General features: G+C 41.4%; 1 protein-coding gene across 1 annotated transcript in view; it reads left to right on the top strand.

Annotated features, from left to right (window-relative positions):
* The window catches only part of ZNF106 (zinc finger protein 106), a 69,691-nt gene that overhangs the window by 36,290 nt on the left and 16,707 nt on the right, over positions 1-16,694 (top strand). The window contains exons 5-13 of the mRNA XM_032343436.1: positions 2,211-4,385; positions 5,625-6,258; positions 8,156-8,225; positions 9,766-9,920; positions 10,005-10,065; positions 10,522-10,863; positions 13,438-14,218; positions 14,561-14,616; positions 15,395-15,540. Of these exons, the coding sequence (XP_032199327.1) occupies positions 2,211-4,385; positions 5,625-6,258; positions 8,156-8,225; positions 9,766-9,920; positions 10,005-10,065; positions 10,522-10,863; positions 13,438-14,218; positions 14,561-14,616; positions 15,395-15,540 (4,420 nt within the window). The remainder of the gene's footprint in view (positions 1-2,210; positions 4,386-5,624; positions 6,259-8,155; positions 8,226-9,765; positions 9,921-10,004; positions 10,066-10,521; positions 10,864-13,437; positions 14,219-14,560; positions 14,617-15,394; positions 15,541-16,694) is intronic.

The following is a 16,694-nucleotide window of genomic DNA, read 5'->3' as shown; positions in this document are numbered from 1 at the left end:
TAAGTGGTTGGGTAATTTTTTAAAGTCTTAGAATATAATAAGAAACATTATAAATTCTAAAATCAAATTTTGTTTTTTTAATTTTAAAGATTCTTTTTGAATACTAGTTTTATTTGGTATATACTTCATTTTTAGTTAGAGGTTTAGCATAAAAAGTAGTTTTTCACTATATATGCTGCAGGTGTTTTTGAATAACTGTTTTGAATAAGGAGACATTCTTAGTCTCAAAATGTCATAACAGCATGGTTCTTAAACCCCTTCAGTTGCTTTAGTCCTTCAAATGACATTGTTACTCCTTTCAGTATAGCTGTAGTTTAACTCTTGTTTTAAGGCTGTTGTAAGTCTCTAAGAGACTAACATTTATTTTTTCCTTACACACTTGTGCCATTATTAGCTTACCTGTTTAGATGACTAAAATTAAGTCAGAAGGTAAAAGAGCTTCTCAGTAAATTAGACATTTATATCATAGTAAATATTCTTTGAATATTCTGATATCCTTCTTTGGTGATTTATATATGGTCATCTACTTATTTCTGTAGGAAGTTTTTTTTTCTTTTTTCCTTCCTGAGGTTTTTGGTGTAGATTGCTTTTTCTGGGCTATGGATTTGGCTGCATGCTGTTGTTCCCCTGATCTAGCTAATTCAGGGCCATCTAGGAATTCTACTTTGTGACAGATTTATTGCTCGATTCTCTCATTTCTGGATCCCATAAGTGCAGCCAAGTCAGCCATCCAGTCTCCTTGGATGTCAAAAGTTGTATACTGCTTAGAAACAAAAGAGAAAAATGATTTGGTCAATGGTGCTACAAAAATCCTGCACGTGTCTGTAATAACGCTTGTTACTTGGGGACTTAGGGTCTCCTGTCTAGAAATGGTTGTGATTCATGTCAGTAGATGTTTGAACTTTGAGGTGAATTAACATTTAGTTCCATCTTGTGAAAAAGGAAGAAATTTCAAATTTCCAAAATCTTAGAGACACTAGAAGCTTTTAGAACTAGTTCAAGTTAGTACTGTATTTAAGTCCAATTAAGAGGAGGGAGCCTAACAGCAAAAACTTAGTTTAGGGATTTCCAGTCTCTCTGAGCCGCAGCGGAGAAGCATGAGATGCTAGAGTCAGACTGCCCAGGTTCATGTCTCCACCGTGCTGCTGCCTGGCTGTCTTACTCTGGGTAAGCTACTCAGCCTCTCCAGTGCTCGGTTTCCTCATCCAAAAGGTAGGAATAAGAAGAATGGCTTCAGGGCCATGAAAACTCAGTGAGATTCTCTATATGAAGTGCTTCAGAGGCCTGACAGTTGGTCGGTCCTCAGTACGTTTTAGCTGCTATTACTCTGTGCTTCCAGCTCTCACCACACGCTAAGCCCTATACCAGGCGCACCACGGGCAGTCTGTAGAGGAAAGTGGTTTTACATCTATTCCTGTGATGGTGACTTAGAATTACCCACGTGTCTGTGGACTCCATGGCTAACACGAATAGTTGAAACAGCTGCAGCTTTATAAAGCCCTCCAGCTCACTGAGCTCCTTATAGCACTGATTGCGGGCGCTGCTTATTCGGTGTGTGCTATTTTACTCCTGTTTGTGATCTCACTTTCTCAGCTAGGCTGTAAGCCTTTCAGGAATGGGAACTATACATGAGAGTTCTCTTCTGCTCCAAACAGTCATTGGATGTGTGCCTGGTAAAGTGTTTATTAATGAAGGTGATGATGCAAAGTGAGATCTTAGCATTTAAAATAGGTTAAGAAACTGGGTTTTTGAGAAAGAGCCTACAACTGCAAAAATCCACAGTATTAAGAGCAGCTGAACTTAAATTGTATTAACTCTGATAACTAGCCAAAGCCACACATATAATTGTGCTTCTTTTCAGAAAAAGGGGCATAATGTAAAAACAGTAATTGGATGACAGGGACAAAAGTCCCAGAAGCTGCTAAGAAAAATAGGAACAGGAAGAGGTGGATAGTATAAATGTGTTAGATTTTTAACATTTCTGAGGTGATAGCAAAAACAAGAAACGTTTAATGTCTAAATCAATGGTGAAAAAAAAGTTGAGCTGTATTAAAGATAGGAAAGCAACCACTGTTAGAAATAAAAATAGACTCTATTATATATTCTAAGTAACTGAGGAGATAGGTAGTAGGGAAGTTTGATGTGCTCTGCCTCTAAAGGAAGCATGATCATTTCTTTACATTGCTAATGGAAAACTGTTTCTCTTCCAGACAAGATGAACCTTCTAATAGCAGTCAAGAAATAAACTCTGACGACAGGCGACCCCAATGGAGACGAGAAGACCGAATCCCTTACCAAGACAGAGAGAGCTACAGTCAGCCAGCATGGCACCATCGTGGACCTCCTCAGCGAGACTGGAAGTGGGAGAAAGATGGCTTTAATAATAGTAGGAAAAACAACTTTCCACATTCTTTGAGGAATAATGGTGGACCAAGAGGCTGCTCCGGGTGGCATAAGGGTGTTGCAGGAGCCTCCTCAGCTTGGTTTCACAACCATAGTAATTCTGGAGGTGGTTGGCATCCAAATAGCGGAACGGTAGATTGGAGTCATAATGGTACAGGAAGGAATTCCGGTTGGCATTCTGAAGGAACAGGTGGCTTTTCCAGTTGGCATATGAATAGCAGCAACGGAAACTGGAAATCCAGTGTACGTAGTACAAATAGTTGGAATTACAGTGGCCCCGGAGACAAATTTCCAGCAGGCAGAAACAGAAATCCTAACTGTCAGATGGAAGACCTCGCTATGCTGTGGAACAAGAAATCTAAGTCCAACAAATACAGTCAAGAGAGATATAGTTGGCAGCGGCAAGAAAGTGACAAAGTTGGTACGGCTGCCGCATATAGAGGTCCTTCGGAAGGATTTACAAGTGATAAGTTTCCTTCAGAAGGCTTACTCAACTTCAATTTTGAGCAGCTGGAAAGCAAAACTTCTAAACAAACAGATCCCATAGCTTCCAAAATGGGTGGGAAGAATGGCAGTATAGGGAGGGACAAGCTCCATCGCTGGACTCCTTACCCTTCCCAGAAGACTCTGGAATTACAATCAGGAATGAAGGAAGTCCCTGGTAACAAGGCAGAAGTGATAGAGAAGCCTTTCTTTGACTTCAGCTTCACAACCACAGGAACACCAGAGCCCCAGACTGATGAAACAAAGAATTCCCCAGCGCTGAAAATACAAAAAGATACACAGAGTGGATCCCTTACTCACAAGGCCCCTTCTGACTGCGCTGCTTCTTACGAGGCGGTGAGGGATTCCCCCATTACAGAAAAGCACGAACAAGAACCTCACTTAAGTAAGATGCCATCATTAAAATCCGCACTCCTTCCAATTCCAGTCACCAAGTCAGTTCCTCAGAAGCCAGATTTAAAGAATCCCTCAAAAAACACCAAAACAAATTCTTTTTTTCCTGGAGAACACTCCAATCCCTCGAACAAACCCACTATGGAAGACAGTCCTGGGTCTTACATAACCAAACTGCGAAGTTCATGTCCACATGTCTTAAAAGGGAATAAAGGTACGTTCGGCACTCAGAGGGAACCTGACGAAAATTTCAGTGACACGTTACAGAAAGCCGAAGAGGCGCTACAGTGTCATGAGTCATTGCAAAACCCACTTCTTGGCACTTCTAAAAGGACCAGGAACTTTGCAAAAGCAAGTAGGAATGTTGAAGAGTCTGAAAAAGGATCTTTGAAGATAGAGTTTCAAGTACACACGCTCGAAGATGAAAGCGATGGGGAGCTCTCTGACACAGAAAAGCATGGATCAAAAATTGGAACCTTGGGCTCTGCCACTACAGAAATGTTATCCTGCAGCACTCACATCGCTGATGAGAAAGAGGGGGATGACCCAAACGTGAAAACATGCAAAAAACTCTCCACCAATGCATGTACAGCTCATCCGAAAGAACCTGAGTTGCAAATGGCCTCTGCAGCCAGTCCACCCTCTGGCTTACTGCTAGACCTGAAGACGTCTCTAGAAGATGCACAGGTGGATGACCCCATTAAATCTCACGTATCTTACGAAACAGAAGGTTTTGAGAGCGCTAGCTTGGATGCAGAGCTCCAGAAAAATGATCTAGGTCAGTCCTCAGGCCCTCTTCTGCCTGAACTCAGTAAGCTTGGCTTTCCTGCCTCTCTCCAGAGAGATCTAACCCGGCACATTAGTTTGAAGAGCAAAACTGGAGCACACCTGCCCGAGCCAAATCTCAATAGTGCTCGCCGCATTCGCAACATCAGTGGTCATCGAAAGGGTGAGACGGAGAAGGAATCTGGGCTCAAGCCCACCCTTCGACAGATTCTCAATGCATCTCGGAGAAATGTCAACTGGGAACAGGTCATCCAGCAAGTAACCAAGAAGAAGCAAGAGCTTGGCAAAGGCTTGCCCAGGTGTGTACCTCTTTTTAGTATCCCGTTTCTCTTTCTTTTAAACTCACCCTTTGACCCTGGTCAAGGGAATTCTACTTACTAATTAAATGTTTGTAAGAAATACATGTTGTACATGCCTGGTTGGAGTATCAAAGAGCAACTGCTACTCTGTAACAATAGCAATAGAGTGTTTCCTGCCAGGGAGTTCAGGTCGCAAAGAAGCACATTAGCCTCTAAGGAATGAGATGGGGATGTACAAAAACTGATCAGAAATCCATCACTTTAGCTACAGGGGCCAGAGAGTGACAGCATGAGAGAGTGTATTTGTGGATCCATAGCTACCTCTCTCTCTCTCTCTCTCTCTCTTTTTTTTTTTTTTTAAAAAGATTTTATTTATTTGACAGACAGATCACAAGTAGGCAGAGAAGCAGGCAGAGAAAGAGGGGGAAACAGGCTTTCCGAGGAGCAGAGAGCCCGATGCGGGGCTCAATCCCAGGATCCTGGGATCATGACCTGAGCCGAAGGCAGAGACTTTAACCCACTGAGCCACCCAGGTGCCCCTCTACCTCTCACTCTTAATGAGCGGTGTTTTTAAGTGTCACTATCTTGTTACCTATAAACAGTTACCCTTCTGTATATACTCTGGGCGTTGTATATGTGATCACAAAATACTTCCTCTTAAATACTTGTGTGGTATTCTGGCTGTTCCTCTTAGGTGGAGGAGCTAGACTTTTCTGAACAGTAAAGCAGCATTCAACATAGGGTTGCTGTGTGAAAACCGGCCCGCTGTGTTATAATTATACAGCCCTTCAGGCTTCAATTTTTATCCCTGTTGAAATAGCATATTTATTGTGCACCCTTTTCCATCACTCGAATATTGAGATTTTAAAGTTCTTGTTTTTAGCCTCGTGCCTGGCACTCGTGAATGCTCAATAAATATTTTTGTTTGTTTGGCTTGGACTTATGGGCTGTTTAAAAATTTTTTGTTGTTGGTTCAGAAAAACTCCAAACTAATAAAACTCCGAATTTTTACTTCCTCAAATGTATTCTCATAACTGGGCACAAATCTCCAATTTAGTACTGGTTACATGGTAGTACTTACGGATGGTTATTTACTTTGTGTCTGGAACACTTACTAGACTGTGAGCTTCTTGAGGGCAGAAACCATCTTATGTATATTTGTAATCTCATTAAGTGGTGCCCCTCTCCCCTAACCATGTGTGATTTGTGGGGCTTTTTCTTTGTTTTTTTTTTCTGAAGGTTTGGCATAGAAATGGTGCCCTTAGTTCAAAATGAACAAGAGGTCTTGGATTTGGATGGGGAGCCTGATCTGTCCAATCTGGAAGGATTCCAGTGGGAAGGCATTTCCATTTCTTCATCTCCTGGCCTGGCCAGGAAGCGAAGCCTCTCTGAGAGCAGCGTGATCATGGACAGAGCTCCTTCTGTATATAGCTTCTTCAGTGAGGAAGGTACAGGTAAAGAAAATGAGCCCCAGCAGATTTTTTCACCTAGTAACTCATTGAGGGATTCCCAGAGTCAGACAACAAACATGGGCCTTAAGCAGGAAGTGACACCTGTGGCTGCCTCGCTCAGAACAGGTGAAAGGGCTGACAATGTTGCGAGTCCTAGGCGACATAGTGCGCAGTTGTCTTCTGACCGGATGATACCTTTGATGCACTTGGCCAAAGACCTGAACAGCCAGGAGAGTTCTACGCCATCTTCAGAGAACCAGAATACCCAGGAGAGTAATGGAGAAGGAAACTCGTTATCATCAAATACATCCTCAGCCCTCGGAATTTCCAGTTTGGCAGACGCAGCCACAGACAGTAGCTGTACCTCTGGGGCCGAACAGAACGACGGCCAGAGTGTGCGGAAGAAGCGAAGAGCCACTGGCGTGAGTATGATTGCCCATGCTGGTTGTAGGGCATTTCATGTGGTGACTTGGCTGTTATAGGAAAGATTTAACTGTTTAATTTTCTCTGGGTAGCTGGGCTCCCTCTGCTTCCTACTCTGACATAGGTTTGTGAGGCTTCTACTTTCATGTTCTTACCCTGTTTGTGTCTTTCACTGAGTAATTCTACTAAGTGAGATGTCATCAAATATGAATGTACAGTACTAGGAAAATATGAAATCATCTCTAAAACTAGTCTCCAAACCGGTGATTCTTTGTATCACCTGACTAAGGAGTAAGCCACATCTTCAGCTGTAACTCTGTTTTCACCATGCATTCTGAACTGCTGCTCAAGAAAGGCACTCTAGTGTTGCATTCGTAGGCCGTGAATGCTTGTTAGACCCAGGACTGTCGGGCTCAACGCTAAGGTAGTTTTCATACTACTAGAGTGTGTCCATGTGAACAGTCTTAGAAATATTTTTAGGCTCTGTTACTCAGTGTTTTGTACCTCACATACCCAGCTTGGCCCTTTCAGAAGCCATTCCTTAACTGACACCACTTCTCTTCTGTCGTCTCTGTCGCTAATACGGCCTAACCCTTTCTGAAAAGAAGAAAGTTTTTGGTAGTGATATAGTCTGGAATGTGACCCTGGAAGAAAATGGGCTATGTCCTTTATTTTTTATTTATTTTTATTTTTAAATTTTATTTGTATTTTTTCACCTTCCATTTTTTATGGTTGCATTTTTTTCCATTTTTAAATTTAATTTCGGTTAATTAATGTGTAATGTATTTTTGGTTTCAGAGGTAGAGGTCAGTGATTCATTGGTCTTACATAATACCCAGTGCTCATTACATCACTGCCCTCCTTAATTAAGGGGCTGAGGTAGTAAAGCACAGTAATTAAGGGCTTGGCTTGTAGACCTGGGTTCAAATCCCACTTTGCTTTGCTCCTTTGAGTTGAACACTGTAGTGATATTGTTGAATGAAAGTTTGTACTGTAACGAAGCTCATATCTAGGGGCTTGTCATGTAGACTGTGTAGCTTTTTGTTGTAAAGATTCTGTTGCGAAGATTTCCTAGTAAAGTAGGAACTGCCACAGTGAAATGAGGTATATGTATTATTGGCTTTGTCCATACTTCTAACTATACCTTGTTTTACCAATGTGAAATGCGTTGCCTTAGCCCCAGTGCTTCACCACCTCTAGGATGCTAGGAAAGTGCTTGACCTCAGGTTCTGTTCTGGGTTTTTTTTATTTGTTTGTTTGTTTTTAAAATTTTAATTGATTTGGGGTACCTGGGTAGCTCAGTGGGTTAAAGCCTCTACCTTCCGCTCAGGTCATGGTCTCAGGGTCCTGGGATCGAGCCCCACATCGGGCTCTCTGCTCAGTGGGGAGCCTGCTTCTCCCTCTCTCTGCCTGCATCTCTGTCTACTTGTGATCTCTCTCTCTGTCAAATAAATAAATAAAATCTTTTTTTAAAAAAAGATTAAAAAAAGATTCTAATTGATTTAAAGGAGGGAGGGGGAGAGAGCTCAAGCTTGCGCACAAGCAGGAGGGACAGAAGGAGAGGGAGAGAGAATGCCCGGGCAGGCTCTATGCTCAGCACAGAGCCTGATGCAGGACTCAGTCTCACAACACCAAGATCATGACCTGAGCTGAAACTTGGAGTTGGACGCCTAACCAACTGTGCCACCCAGGTACCTGTTTTATTTAGTTTTAAATCATGTACATTCAGCTAATATTTGAGTTCAGACCTTGTGCATGAGATTCCTAGTGTCCTGTTAGAGATGGTAGCAATAATGAAGAATATTGTATAATGGTCTTAGAATTGATTGTTTTTTTCCCTTCCTGGGTAATGGCCTGTACACATTTAATATTACTCAGTTTTCTTTCTCTTCTCAGGATGGATCTTCTCCCGAACTCCCAAGTCTTGAAAGAAAAAACAAAAGAAGGAAAATCAAAGGAAAGAAAGGTATAGTGTGAAATATTCTGACAGAAATTGTTCTTATAGCAATTCAGCCTTTTTATACCTTGACACAGAGTATAGCTTGTGGTTATCAAACACTTATCCCCCATTTATTATTATTTTTTGACATTTTTGTTGTCCTGCTTAAGGGCATAGAAAAGTTTGATTTTCTACCATATTTAGTTACAGCTATAGGAGAAATATTTGATGCCACATAGACCCATAAGCTAGTTGAGTTCAGTATAAAGTCAGAAAGTCTCATTGGTCTTTTTCAGTGATGGTGAGGAATAGGCCATTTAGTAAAGATATTGTCTTCGCTTGTTAGTTTATAGCCATTTCTCTCAATTTCCATTTCTGAGATATATTTGTTTCTTCTCTTACTTGAATTGAGGGAAGTTGTTAGAGTCGCTTTCTCATGATAGACTTCTATGATACTTGCTTTTCCTAACTCTGAACCCTTTCTGGTGTAAGGGCTAGTGTGGAATGTAATTGGATGAACCTTGGGTGGTTGGATGTGATGGATAAGGTAAGATTCGAGCATGACCCCAATTTCTGGCTGAGACATCTTTGGGGATGTTGGTATCATTTGTAAAGCTAGGAAAGTCCATGAGAGGAACAACTTGAGGGTAGAGGAAGATGACAAGTTCCCTTTTGAATTCTTTGAGTGAAAGGATCTTAGAGACACCTCAGTAAAGATATCAAGGTAATAGTTGGGTATGTGGATCTGGAGTTTAGGGTAGAGGTCTTGATTTCTTGAACGGGAAGAAGACAAACATTAAGATGACAAATACATACACGTGGTAGGACAGTTTACTTAAAGTAATTTAAATGTACTCTTTTTTTTTTTTTTTAAGATTTTATTTATTTATTTGACAGAGATCACAAGTAGGCAGAGAGGCAGGCAGAGAGAGAGAGAGAGAGGGAAGCAGGCTTCCTGCGGAGCAGAGAGCCCGATGCGGGGCTCGATCCCAGGACCCTGAGATCATGACCCGAGCCGAAGGCAGCAGCCCAAACCACTGAGCCACCCAGGCGCCCCTAAATGTACTCTTTTGAAGCTATATTTTCTTCAGGACATTTTCTCTAATAAAGCGAACTATTTTATGTTAGCTAAGAGACGAGAAAAATATGAATTGGAAAGAGAGTGGAAGCCATTCACATCTGGAGTGTAACCTAAGCAAAAACCATAGGGAAGTGGATGGTAGATAAAGGAAAAATGGGAAATGAAAGGTACAACAGTTGCTTTGCCTGGGGCAAAGATTTCACTTGGGAGGGAAGTGGCGAAAGATGGTGATAAGGTAAGATGGTGCTATGTCTCCGCACACTTGAACCTATGAGTTACCTCCATCTTACCAATTCTCACTTTTGGGTTGGCTCTGACATCAGTCTTGACTATGTGACATGTGAGATTGGATGAGTCTCCAGTGACCTATTGGAGAGAAAATAAAAGTTTCTCCTAGAGAATTGCTGTAGTTCTACCTTCTGAGGAGCTGTCTTACTAAGAAGAAATCTCCAGTATTAAACTGAGCCTTATGGTTTCTCTTGGCAGAACGTTCTCAGGTTGACCAGCTGCTGAATATTTCCTTAAGGGAGGAAGAACTGAGCAGATCACTGCAGTGCATGGATAACAACCTTCTGCAAGCCCGGGCAGCCCTGCAGGCGGCATATGTTGAAGTTCAGAGGCTTCTGATGCTCAAGCAGCAGGTAACAGCTGATGGAACATTTAATGAGAACAGATCATCTCTAAAGTTGGATTTCAAAATGCTTAACCAGTTACTTTATTTTTAGATAACTATGGAGATGAGTGCGCTGAGGACCCATAGAATACAGATTCTGCAGGGATTACAAGGTATTTGGAGAGCATCTGATGGATTGGATCCTCTGTAGCTTATTTCTTCGTTGTCACTACAGGGGTATTGAAGTAGTCATGGAAAGCTCGTATGTTTTCTCTCCTGTCTCCTTGCTTTTGGGGTGATTGTATACCCCAAAAATGCTTAGCAGCGGGGGCAGTATGTCGCAGAAAGAGCCTTGGGTTAGGAATCAAAAGACCTGGGTTCAGATCTTGGCTCTTCTATTAGTAACTATATGACTTTGGGTAAGTCACTTAAAATTTAAAAATGGAATACTAATGCCTGTTCTGCCTGTGTCCTTGTTGGTCCTATAGATTTTATGACAACATATTTCGAAGAATTATCAGGGACTTCAGAATTCTCTTGTAATGTTTAGAAATACAAATTGGCTCTGAAATGAGTGATTTTTCAGAAAACATTTTTGCATTTGTACGTATGTATGTTTCCTGTTCTAGAAACATTTGAACCTTCTGAGCGCCCAGACCAGGTTCCTTATAGCCTTCCACGAGAGCAAAGGAACAGTAGATCTCAGACATCTGCTGATGCCACACTGCTGCCTACTCCCTTTTTCCCAGTTTTTCTGGAGCCTCCATCTTCCCACATGTCTCCGTCGTCCACCGGAGTCCCTCTCCAAGTAACCACATCTCCTCCTTTCCAAGCCCATGGCAGTGTTCCTGCTCCAGACTCTTCAATTCAGATTAAGCAAGAACCCATGTCTCCTGAACATGACGAGGGTGTGAATGCTGTGTCACAAGACTCTGCTGGCAATGTGTCCAAGGAATTACCACAAGCTAATAGTATGTAAGCTTTTCTGTGGGTTAAGGGCAACCCGGAAGTGGGTCTAGGGCAGTTTTAGGTCAGTGATGTAGTGATATTTGCCCCATTAAAACGGAAGTTGCTAGAATTAATTTTTCTTGATTTCCTTCATTTAGGGAGGATTGCCTATTTATTTTTGAGAGAGAGAGAGAGAGAGAGAGAGAGAGAGAGAAAGCGCTTGTGGTGGGGGAGGCGTAGAGGGAGAGAGAGAATCTTTTTTTTTTTTTTTAAGATTTTATTTATTTATTTGACAGAGAGATCACAAGATCACAAGTAGGCAGAAAGGCAGGCAGAGAGAGAGGGACGAAGCAGGCTCCCTGCTGAGCAGAGAGCCCCATGCGGGGCTTGATCCCAGGACTCTGAGACCATGACCTGAGCCGAAGGCAGAGGCTTTAACCCACTGAACCACCCAGGTGCCCCAAGGAGAGAGAAAGAGAATCTTAAACAGGCTCCATGTCCAGTGCAGAGTCTGACTCGGGGGTTGAGCTCATAACTGTGAGATCAGTACCTGAGCTGAAATCAAGAGTCTGTCACTCAACTGACTGAGCCACCAGGTGTTTCTACGACGATTATTTAAACATCAGTAATTTTTCCTCAATATCTCTAATCTGGGATTACTAAACTTACTTTGCATTAGCACCTAAAAAGTTCCATAATGAGGATTGGTGCAGAATTATTTTTTTCATGAGATGAATGGAGTTGAAGTTATTCAGTCAACTTCCTAGATAAGCTATATCCTCTGAATTTCTTAGCACTTATCTTTACCATTTAAAGGCAAGGCAGGTTTAATATAAGCCTGAGAGAAAGGTGCTCATGATGAAAGGCAGAGGACACTGGAGTTGGAATCATGAACAGGAACTTGAGTGGTTTTGAGAAATAGCCAGTTTTTACTCTTTTCATAAACTGCACCTGCCTGGTCACCATTTGAGAACAACTTCTAAGCTATTCTTAACATTACCTCAAGTTTGTGTAATTGTAATGGTGCTATATTGACAGTTCAAAAATAAACTGGCACTGTGTGATCTGAACAGAAAAAGTCTGAAGAATTACCCTAGATTTTCCTACCTGTTATAACACTAATCTAGGTATCTATCTTGAATGTATATTATCTTTCATCTGGAATTTTGTTGCCGTTGTGTGAGTAGTATTCAGTATTTTTTTTTAAAAATTGGCAAAGAAGTATTATAGTGACTTTTTAAGCCAAGATTTTTTTAAAATGTCTTTTATTAGATTTCTTCCTCTGCAAAATAATTTAAGTTCACTGTAAAAAAGATCGAAGACTGGGCACCTGGGTGTCTCAGATGGTTAAGCATCTGCCTTCAGCTGAGGTCATGGTCCCAGGTCCTAGGATCGAGTCCCGCATTGGGCTCCCTGTTCCAGAGGAAGCCTGTTTCTCCCTCTACCTCTCTCTCTTTCTTTGTCTCTCATGAATAAATAAATATATTCTTAAAAAAAACAAAAGATGTAAGAGTAAAAAGTAGGTGTTATTTTGTTATATATTTTTTCAGTCCTAAATTATAAATGTTTGTGTGTTTATCCATAGACTTTATACAAAAGGAAAATCATAGTCTGTTATAACCTTTTTTCTACTTGATTTCTCATGATCATTTTCCTGTCATAAAAATAATTCATCTGAAATACTTTAATTTTGTTAGTTGAATAATACTTGAGGAGTTGCATAATATGGATACAGTTATTTATAATCTTCTTTGAATATTTGCTTTTTATCCCTTTTTTTTTTTTAGTATTCTTTATAACACTACATTGTGTATGTCCTTGAGTATGTCTGTGATTATTTCATCAGTTTAAATTCCTCCACATGAAATAACTAAGTCAAAGAAGATAGACATTTTTAAGTCAGCGGACTTTTTAACTACTGTTATGTAGCCACACTGGCTGATGTACTGGTAAAATAGCATCGTGAAAACATCTGAGAAATTAAGGCTAGCCGAATAGATATTTATTTATTTATTTAATATTTTATTTATTTATTTGACAGAGAGAGAGATCACAAGTAGGCAGAGGTAGGCAGAGAGAGAGGTGGAAGCAGGCTCCCTGCCAAGCAGAGAGTCTGATGCCGGGCTCGATCCCAGGACTCCGGGATCATGACCTGAGCTGAAGGCAGAGGCTTTAACCCACTGAGCCACCCAGGCACCCCCCGAGTAGATATTTAAATGTCTACCAAGAATAAAACATGATGTTAAATATGTGAATGTGTCAAACAAGAAAGAAAAGAGATTGGTAGAAACAGTCTGTGCTCATAAAGAGTTGTTTTTTTTTTTTTTCCATGAAGAGTTTTTATGTGGTATAAGACATGCATGTTAATTGTGAGATCAGTGCAGGGCCAAGTGTAGTAAGTGCTCTCATAGAAGTTTCTGTAGGTTATGGGAAGCTGAGGGGTGAGATAACTGCTTTAACAATTGTAGCTTTGTTCACATATCACTGAAAGGTCATTATTTGGTAGAGATTCAATCGTTGATAAGTAATGGCAGTTTATAATGATAAACAGCAGACACAAAAGAAGATGCAATAATTTTTTTTCCTTCTCAATTCAGGCGAGAACAGTGACAGTTGTTCAGTCTATCCAGTTATCACTGCAACATTGTCCTTGTCAGAGGTCACAGAAAGTTTCCATGAGCCCAGCCAAGAACTGAAGTTTTCCACGGAGCAAGGAAATACCAGGAACAGAGGAAATGTGCCCTCTCCCCAACCAACTGATCTTCCAGGCATTAATAAAGAAGATGAAGAGCCAGTCAAAGGCAACAGCGGGTCTGAGGCCTGTACCAGTTCTTTTCCAAGATTGTCGTTTGTTTCTGAAACCCCTGTAGAGAGGGAGCCCCACTCTCCAGCTGACCAGCCTGAGCAACAGGCAGAGTCTACCTTGACATTGGCTGAAACTCGGGGAAACAAGAAAAAGAAGAAACTTAGGAAGAAGAAAACACTCCGGGCTGCTCATGTTCCTGAGAACAGTGACACTGAGCAGGATGTATTTACAGCTAAACCTGTAAGGAAAGTAAAGACTGGAAAGTCAACTAAAGGGGGGAAGGTGACAACCTCCACCTGGGAAGATAGCAGAACTGGCCCAGAACAAGAGAGTGTCAGGGATGAACCAGATAGTGACTCGTCTCTGGAAGTCCTAGAGATTCCTAACCCTCAGTTGGAAGTGGTGGCCATTGATTCTTCTGAATCTGGAGAAGAGAAACCAGACAGCCCATCTAAAAAGGATTTTTGGAACTCCACAGAGCAAAACTCCTTAGAAACGTCTCGTTCTGGCTGTGATGAAGTTAGCTCTACCAGTGAGATTGGCACTCGTTATAAAGATGGTATCCCTGTAAGGTGAGGATGTTGTGCCGGTCCAGTCAGAACAGCTTTTACCCTTATTCGTTTCTTAAAAGATAGAACTTTTGATTATGAATCACTGTTTAAATGAATTAGATGAAAAGGAAATCAATAGAGATTCTGGGTATGGAAGAATCAAACCTTGCCAGTGGAGATTTTCTGCTTTCTCATTTGTGTTGTAAATATTTACTGTACTTACATTTCCTTTCATATAGAAATTTCAGATGGAAAAACTGATCGCTTCTATCACTGCTGTGTTGCCCATTTTATGTCAGGAAAATTTAAGTTTTACGGCCTCCTATTCACAGATGCTAAAAAGATGTTTGCTTTATTTTGTAGTGTGGCAGAAACTCAGACCGTGATCTCCTCCATAAAAGGCTCAAAGAACTCTTCAGGTATTGGTTATTCAGCTTCATTTAAATTAGCCACAGAAAAAGAGGCTTGTAGATATTAGAGCCAGGGTTTAAGTAAGCCTATAGAGTGGGGTTGGGGGGATGATTGTCAGCAAGAGGATTGCTTTGACCAGCAATTATGGTATCTGTAAATCCTAAATCCGGCCTTTGTAGTTTCTTATTCCCATCTGTTGTATCTGTTCAGCTAATGACTATTAAGGTTTCATTGCCTCCCTGGGGTTTTTGCTTTGAGAAGGAACTGCATAAAGAATAATGCGTTGGGGCGCCTGGGTGGCTCAGTGGGTTAAGCCTCTGCCTTCGGCTCAGGTCATGATCTCAGGGTCCTGGGATCAAGCCCCGAATCGGGCTCTCTGCTCGGCAGGGAGCCTGCTTCCTCCTCTCTCTCTGCCTGCCTCTCTGCCTACTTGTGATCTCTGTCTGTCAAATAAATAAAATCTTTAAAAAAAAAAAAAAGAAGAAGAAGAATGCCTTATTCAACAGAACAACTTGGCAGCAGAAGAGAGGATATGGAGAGAGATTTGTACTTCCAGGTTCACTCAAAAAATAAGTATCTATCTTTTCTCCTATGTGAGAGCCCTTCTCTGCCTTCTCTTGTTATAAAGTCTTCATAATGAAGATCATTAATGAAAAATGTGTTTTGCTAGGGGAACTAAGTTTTAAGAAGAATCCAGGGACCACTAAAACCTGTAATGGTTTTGATTTTTTAGTATCTTTTCAGACAAAAGCAGGCACGTCTCTGAAACATACTCTTGTTTTCCAGAAATATCTTCCGAGCCAGGAGATGATGATGAGCCCACAGAAGGGAGCTTTGAGGGGCACCAAGCCGCAGTGAATGCAATTCAGATATTTGGGAACTTACTGTACACCTGTTCAGCAGATAAAACTGTCCGAGCTTATAATCTGGTGGTGAGTTGATAAATCAATTGGAATGTTTTTGCAGGACTCCAGGGCACACTCTCTTAGACAGTAGGGGAATCCATTTTCTGTCCAAAGATGAGGTGAGTTTTAGACTAGCTGTAGATGAGGTTGATGCCATGGCTTAGCAGGGTCACTGGGGACTTAGCTTCTTCCTGTCTGTCCATTCTGCTTTCTCTGGTGTCACCTCTTTCTAAAGCTAGTTCTCCTCCTGCTCACAGACAGATTTCAGAAGGCCCTGGGGTATCTTTTTTCTCCCATCGCTGTAAAAATGGGTCCTATGCTTGACCATGAACAGCTGATTGGCCAGCAGTAGGGCTTGGCCATTCAGGTTCTGGTCCTGGTGTTGCCGATGAGGTCCTTCATGTAGCTGCTACATAATAGGTTAGAATGAGTATCAGGGAAGTACTAGAGGAGGCATTTTTTTTCACAGTTGATTAATTGTCCCAAGTTATTAAGGAGAGCAACAGTGTTCTTGTACCCAACACTTAGTGTAATCTGATGCTCGTTTTTCTTAGTTTTCATAGAATGAACTTTTCATAGAATGAGTTTTGAATTTGGTGTGTGTCAAACTAATTTTGTTTATCAAAGGTGATAGCCAAGAAGCTTTAGGAATACTTCATTGGGGGGCGCCTGGATGGCTCAGTGGGTTAAAGCCTCTGCCTTTGGCTCAGGAATACTTCATTGTCTGAACAGACACCATGAAAGTATTTGAAATTGCTGAAGTCTTGAAAGTCAAAAGGTTAGATAATGGACCATGAAAATGTGTTCACTCTAGGCATCAGGTGTCTAGGTTCCATTAAGCTAGTGATGGGAAGGGGCAACAGGGGCGACAGAAGGAAGGAAGCAGTGGTACCAGGAAATAGGAGTGTAACATTTGGGGGATTGGCTCTAATTCTAAATTGCAAGATAAATGTATGTATGCACATTCTAAGTGGGTCTCCATCTTTGTACAAAGGTAACATTTAGGATGCTCCCCTGTGAAACCATCCCTGGACCACTGCAGCCCGTGATGGCACGGGACAAATCTCTGAATGTTGTGGAACTTTCTAGTGTTCCAAGATTCATTATTTACTGATGAAATGCAGGAACTTATTTGGGAAATCAGCTGCAGTTTGGATTTGTCAGATCTTTGGTCCTAAGTT

The sequence above is a fragment of the Mustela erminea genome, chromosome 5, assembly GCF_009829155.1.
Source record: "Mustela erminea isolate mMusErm1 chromosome 5, mMusErm1.Pri, whole genome shotgun sequence".
Lineage (NCBI taxonomy): Eukaryota > Metazoa > Chordata > Mammalia > Carnivora > Mustelidae > Mustela > Mustela erminea.
This window is presented reverse-complemented; position numbering and strand designations above follow the sequence as displayed.